General features: G+C 50.3%; 1 protein-coding gene across 1 annotated transcript in view; it reads left to right on the plus strand.

Annotated features, from left to right (window-relative positions):
* Nucleotides 1-6,584, plus strand: part of LOC112073112 (rab11 family-interacting protein 4A-like) — a gene marked incomplete at its 3' end in the record, with an annotated part of 12,796 nt that extends 6,212 nt beyond the window's left edge. The window contains 10 exon segments of the mRNA XM_070440040.1: nucleotides 2,962-3,065; nucleotides 3,715-3,855; nucleotides 4,466-4,497; nucleotides 4,500-4,546; nucleotides 4,735-4,756; nucleotides 4,759-4,871; nucleotides 5,418-5,561; nucleotides 5,998-6,141; nucleotides 6,484-6,562; nucleotides 6,565-6,584. Coding sequence (XP_070296141.1) covers nucleotides 2,962-3,065; nucleotides 3,715-3,855; nucleotides 4,466-4,497; nucleotides 4,500-4,546; nucleotides 4,735-4,756; nucleotides 4,759-4,871; nucleotides 5,418-5,561; nucleotides 5,998-6,141; nucleotides 6,484-6,562; nucleotides 6,565-6,584 — 846 coding nt within the window.
* Between the last annotated feature and the right edge of the window lie 268 nt (nucleotides 6,585-6,852).

The raw sequence follows: 6,852 nt of genomic DNA on the forward strand, positions 1-6,852 counted from the left end.
GCTATTCAGCAAGGAGTGGATTTGGGGTAAAGCCCTGTGGTAGTCTAGTGTCCAGGGGGTAAACCCTGTGTAGTCTAGTGTCCTGTCAGGGGGTAAAGCCCTGTGGTAGTCCTAGTGTCCTATCCAGGGGGTAAAGCCCTGTGGTAGTCTAGTGTCCTATCCAGGGGGTAAAGCCGCTGTGGTAGTCTAGTGTCCTGTCCAGGGGGACAGCCCTGTGGTAGTCCAGTGTCCTGTCCAGGGGGTAAAGCCCTGTGGTAGTCTAGTGTCCTGGGGTAAAGCCCTGTGGGTAGTATAGTGTCCTGTCCAGGGGGTAAAGCCCTGTGGTAGTCTAGTACTTCAGGGGGTACAGCCCTGTGGTAGATCTAGTGTCCTGTCCAGGGGCACAGCCCTGTGGTAGTCTAGTGTTCAGGGGGTACAGCCCTGTGGCAGTCTAGTGTCCTGTCCAGGGGGTAAGCGCTGTGGTAGTCAGTGTCCTGTCCAGGGGGTAAGCCCTGTGGTAGTCTAGTATCACAGGGGGTAAAGCCTGTGGTAGTCTAGTATCCAGGGGGTAAAGGCCTGTGGTAGTCTAGTGTTCTGTCCAGGGGGTAAAGCCCTGTGGTAGTCTAGTGTTCCTGTTCAGGGGGTAAGCCCTGTGGTAGTCAGTGTCCTGTCCAGGGGGTAAAGCCCTGTGGTAGTCCAGTGTCCTGTCCAGGGGGTAAAGCCATGTGGTAGTCTAGTGTCCTGTCCAGGGGGTAAGCCCTGTGGTAGTCTAGTATCCAGGGGGTAAGCCCTGTGGTAGTCCAGTGTCCTGTCCAGGGGGTAAAGCCCTGTGGTAGTCCAGTGTCCTGTCCAGGGGGTAAAGACCTGTGGTAGTCTAGTGTCCAGGGGGTAAGCCTGTGGTAGTCTAGTATCCAGGGGGTAAAGCCCTGTGGTAGTCCAGTGTCCTGTCCAGGGGGTAAGCCCTGTGTAGTCCAGTGTCCTGTCCAGGGGGTAAAGCCCTGTGGTAGTCTAGTGTCCAGGGGGTAAAACCCTGTGGTAGTCTAGTGTCCTGTCCATGGGGTAACGCCCTGTGGTAGTCTAGTGTCCAGGGGTAAAGCCCTGTTGTTGTCCAGTGTCCTGTCCAGGGGGGTAAAGGCCTGTGGTAGTCTAGTGTCCAGGGGGTAGCAGCCTGTGAATAGTCTAGTGTCCTGTCCAGGGGATAAAGCCCTCTGGTAGTCTAGTGTCCTGTCCAGGGGATGGATTTTGGCTGTTAGGCCTGAAATAAAACTCTTAAATGAAAGAGGTATTTTTAATTGTGGGATAATAATAATCATAGCAGTTCATTTACAGAGTAAAATGTATGTTTCGGGGGTACGGTCCCTTGTGGGGTGTGTCTGTACAGTGTGTGTTTACCTTCTCAGTAATGTCCACATCACAAGAGTCGATGGAGTCTCTGAACAGGTCTCTGTGCTTCCCTGACTGCTGCTAAAAGCACTGTGGTTGTGTTGGAACAACTGACTGTAGAGGAGAGGAGGAGAAGAGAGGAGAGGGAGGAGAGGAAGAGAGGGAGGAGAGGAGGAAAGAGGAAGAGAGGAGAAGGGATGAGAGGGATGAGAGGAGGAACGAGGAAGAGAGGAGAAGGGAGGAGAGAGGAAGAGAAAGGAGGAGAGGGAGAGAGGAGGAAGAGGAAGAGAGGAAGAAGGAAGGAGAGGAGGAAGAGGAAGAGAGGAGAAGGGAGGAGAGGAGGAAGAGGAAAGAGAGGAGAAGGAGGAGAGGAGAGAGGAGAAGGAGAAGGGAGGAGAAAAGGAGGAAGAGAAGGGAGAAGAGGAGGAGGGGGGAAGAGGAGAGAAGGGAGGAGAGGAGGAAGAGGAAGAGAGGAGAAGGGAGGAGAGGAAAAAGATGAAGAGGTGGGTAATTAACTTAAAAAAAAAAAAAAAATTGTGAGAATTTTTTATAAACATTTCCCCAAAGTGTAATAGGGAGATAAGAGACTAAAACAACAGATCACCTGATCCATCAGTACAGTACAGTCCCTCCCTCTACCAGCCACTTGATCCGCAGACAACCACAGTACCAGTCTCTCCCTCCACCAGCCACCTGACCATCAGGACAACCACAGTACAGTCTCTCCCTCTACCAGCCACCTGATCCATCAGATAACCACAGTACAGTCCCTCCCTCTACCAGCCACCTGATCCATCAGACAACACAGTACAGTCCTTCTCCCTCCTCCCAGTCAGTCCTTCCTCCCTCCTCCCAGTACAGTCCCTTCTCCTCCTCCAGTACAGTCCTCTCTCCGCCGTACGTCCTTCCACATCCCCAGTACAGTCCTTCTCCCTCCTCCAGTACAGTCCTTCTCCCTCCTCCCAGTACAGTCCTTCTCCCTCCTCCCAGTACAGTCCTTCTCCCTCCTCCCAGTACAGTCCTCTCCCTCCTCCCAGTACAGTCCCTCCCATCCTCGCCTTTCTGTTGGGTCTGGTAAAAAGACTGATCTCAGTAACTTACCGTCCAAAGGCAGTGCTGGATAATCTTTCTGTTGGGCGGCTGTAAAAAGATAACAGGGAAAATCAGAAATGTTATGGTATAGGTTGGTTTATAACACAGGGCATGGTATAGGGTTGGTTTATAACACAGGGCATGGTATAGGGTTGGTTTATAAACACAGGGCATGGTATAGGGTTGGTTGATAAACACAGGGCATGGTATAGGGTTTGGGTTTTATAACACAGGGCATTGGTATTAGGGTTGGTGGTTTAATATACAAAGGCGCATGGTATAGGGTTGGTTATAAACACAGGGCAGGTATAAGGGTTCGGTTAATAACACAGGGCATGTATAGGGTTGGTTTTAACACAGGGCATGGGTAAAACGGGGTTGGTTTATAACACAGGGCATGGTATAGGGTTGGTGTATAACACCAGGGCCAAATGGTATAGGGCGGTGGCAGGGAGGCATCGGGTCCCGTTTCTTTGGTCTCACCTGTACCTATGTGTCTGTCCTCAGGTGAGTTACCTGGAGAAGAAGGTGACAGAGCTGGAGAATGACAGTCTGGCTAATGGAGACCTCAAGTCTAAACTCAAACAGGGCAACACCCAGCTAGTACACAGGTGAGATGTACTGTATACACACCAGACCTGGGTTCAAATACTACAGCAAATATCTCAATTACTTTCACATCAATTCAAAGTAAGTATTCAGATATATTTTCAATATTGTAATGTAGTTGGAAATACACTTGGAAAGTATTTGATAGAATTTTCAAATACTTATTTCAAATACTATTTTCAAATACCTGGGTTAAATGCATAGGAGTGTATTTAAGTTGGTGTATTTTAGTATTTGAAATACAATTTTGCAGACTATTTTGTTTTTACAATAACTATTCAAATACTCAAATAGAAGTACTTGTTTTGGGCTGTGTATTTGAAAATGCAGTAGTCAAATACACAGAAGTACTTTAAATAGCAGATAACATTAGTGTAAACCTCTGAATAGAAAGACAGGACGGGATTCAATCAAAGACACGTTGTTGACAAGTGACACTTGACATTTAAAGGTCATTTAGACTTGAGTTGACACCTGCAGTGTTTACYGTAAAATCCCATCTCTGCTAACGTCAGGGAAATGTCCTTTAAATGGTGCACTRTAGTGTTGACGACTTGCCTCTGATTGAATCGCGGCMACACTGTCTTTAAGACTTGTGTTGRTATTTATTACACTTGTGTRATGACGATGTTGTGTCTCTCTGTCTCCCAGGGTTCATGAGTTGGAGGAGCAGCTGAAGGACCAGGAGAGCAGAGCAGAACAGACCCTGCAGGAAGAGACACATAGACACAGAGAGACCTACTGCAAGATGGAGAGAGACAAGAACACTGACATAGAGCTGCTCAGTAACAGGTACACACTTGAGTTTTTCTGGTACAATGAAATAGTCCAAAAGTCCAAGCGAAATTAAGCGCACTTAGTACCGCACAGGAACACCACCTTAGTACAGCACAGGAACGCCACCTTAGTAACGTACAGGAAACACCCTTAGTCAGCACAGGAACGCAACCTTAGTAACGCACAGGAACACCACCTATATAGTACGCACAGGAACCCACCTTAGTAACGCACAGGAACAGCCACCTTAGTAACGCACAGGAACGCACCTTAGTAACGCACAGGAACACCACCTTAGTAACGCACAGGAACACACCCTTAGTAACGCACAGGAACCCACCTTAGTAACGCACAGGAACACCACCTTAGTAACGCACAGGAACGCCACCTTAGTAACGCACAGGAACGCCACCTTAGTAACGCACAGGAACGCACTAGTAACGCACAGGAACACCTTAGTAACGCACAGAACACCACCTTAGTAACGCACAGGAACGCCACCTTAGTAACGCACAGGAACGCCACCTTAGTAACGTACAGGAACACCACCTTAGTAACGCACAGGAACACACTTAGTGAATTGGTAGTAGAAATGGTAGATATCTGGGTACTGTTTTCTCTACAGAGTTCAGCAGCTGGAGGAGGAGAATGGAGAGATGAACTGAACGTGTGTAAACTGAAGTCTCAGACTGAGAAACTAGACCAGGTGGGTGGTCATTCTGTCTGGCTGTCTGGCTGTCTGGCTGTCTGGCTGTCTGGCTGTCTGGCTGTCTGTCTGCCTGTCTGCCTGTCTGTCGATAACTCTCCCCCTCTCCCCTCTCCCCTCTCCCCTCTCCTCTCTCCCCTCTCCCCCTCTCCCCTCTCCCTCTCTCCCCTCCCCTCTCCCTCTCCCAGGAGAAGCAGCGTATGACAGACCGGTTGAGGACACCAGTCTGAGGCTGAAGGATGAGATGGACCTCTACAGGAAGATGATGGACAAGCTGTGGCAGAACAGACATGAATTCCAGAAGGAGAGAGAGGCCATGCAAGAGGTACGGACACACACAATATAATTGTAATATATTTTCCTCCAATCGTTCCTATTGCACTCAACTGCTTTAGTGACAAAATTCACCATCTTCTGTATTTTAACTTTTAACCACCTAGGAAACTACATTGATGTGACAGACAAACTCCCTCTCCCTCTGTCCGTCCCTCCCTCTCTCTCCCTCTCTCTGTCCCTCCTCTCTCTCCCTCTGTCCGTCCCTCCTCTCTCTCCCTTGTCCGTCCCTCCTCTCTCTCTCTGTCCGTCCCTCCCTCTCTCTCCCTCTGTCCGTCCCTCCCTCTCTCCCCATCTGTCCGTCCTCCCTCCTCTCTCCCTCTGTCCTTCCCCTCTCCTCCCTCTGTCCTGTCCGTCCTCCTCCCTCCCCTCTGTCCGTCCTCCCCTCTTCCCGTCCTCCTCACTCCCCCCATCTCTCCCCCTCATCTCTCTCCCTCGTCCTCTCTCTCTCCCCCTCCATATCTCACTCTCTCTCTCTCTCTCCCCCTCCACCCTCCCCTCTCTCCATCTCTCTCTCTCCCTCCCTCCATCTTTGTAGTTGATAGAGGACCTGCGTCGGGAGTTGGAGCACCTGCAGCTGTTTAAGCTGGGTTCAGAGGCGGGGCGGGGGGCGGGGCTATCAGAATACAACGCCAAGACACGGGAAATAGAGATGGAGCATGAGGTCAAGAGACTCAAACAGGTGAGGTACACACACACACACAGAACGTGTACACGCACGCACACACAGAACGTGTACACCTTTTGAAGGGGTAGGGTAGTAGGTGTCAGGCGCACCGGTTTGTGTCAAGGACTGCAACGCTGCTGGGTTTTTCACGCACCACAGTTTCTGTGTGTATCAAGAATGGTCCACCACCCAAAGGACATCCAGCCAACTGGACACAACTGTGGGAAGTATTGGAGTCAACATGGGCCAACATCCCTGTGGAACGCTTTCAACACCTTGTAGAGTCCACGTCCTGACTAATTGAGGTTGTTCTGAGGGAAAAAGGWGRTGCAACTCAATATTAGGAAGGTGTTCAATATTAGACACATTTTCTCAGAGTTTATATTCTTACTCCTCTCCCCCCCCTCCTTCCTCCCTCTCTCTCCCCCCTCCCTCTCTCTCCACCCTACAGGAGAACTTTAAGCTGCGGGACCAGAACGATGACCTGAACAGTCAGATCCTCAGTCTGAGTCTGTATGAAGCTAAGAACCTGTTTGCCAGCCACACCAAGGCCCAGTCACTGGCTGCTGAGATAGACAACGCTTCTAGGGACGAGGTGAGAGGGTCTGACTGTGGAGTGGGGTGGAGTGCGGTAGAGGGGTGGAGTGGTGTGGGGTGGAGTGGTGTGGGGTGGGGTGGTGTAGAGTGGGGTGGAGTGGGGTGGAGTGGTGTGGAGTGGTGTGGAGTGGCATACAGAAATCAGCAGGAGAGGGGACGGTTTAGCTACAGGCTCATGTTAGTCACTTTGTGTCAAATGTCATTTTATTTGTTTAAAAAAATCTCTATCTTTTGATTGACATTCTCTCTCGTTCTTGCTCTCCCCCTTCCCTCCCTCCCTCCCTCTCGCCTTTCCCTCCCTCTCCCTCCTGTTCTCCTCCTCCTCCCTCGTCTCCTCTAGTTGGTGGATGCTCTGAAGGAACAGGAGTGTGTTAACTTCCGTCTGAGACAGTATAGGAAAAATCATCCTGCCATTCTGGACCAAACCCCTCTATCCTGGAATCAAAAGTAACAGTTAAACACTCACACACACCACACACACACTCACACTCAGTCACTCACACACACACACCACACACACACACACACACACACACACACACCACACACCACACACACACCACACCACACCACACACACACCTCAACGCACTCACTCACTCACTGCACTCACTCACACACACTCACCACACACTCACCACACCTCACTCACACCTCACACACTCACTCACCCCACCACACACTCCCTCACACCTCACACACTCACTCAC

Source organism: Salvelinus sp. IW2-2015, unplaced genomic scaffold (genome assembly GCF_002910315.2).
Source record: "Salvelinus sp. IW2-2015 unplaced genomic scaffold, ASM291031v2 Un_scaffold2151, whole genome shotgun sequence".
Classification (NCBI taxonomy): Eukaryota; Metazoa; Chordata; class Actinopteri; order Salmoniformes; family Salmonidae; genus Salvelinus; species Salvelinus sp. IW2-2015.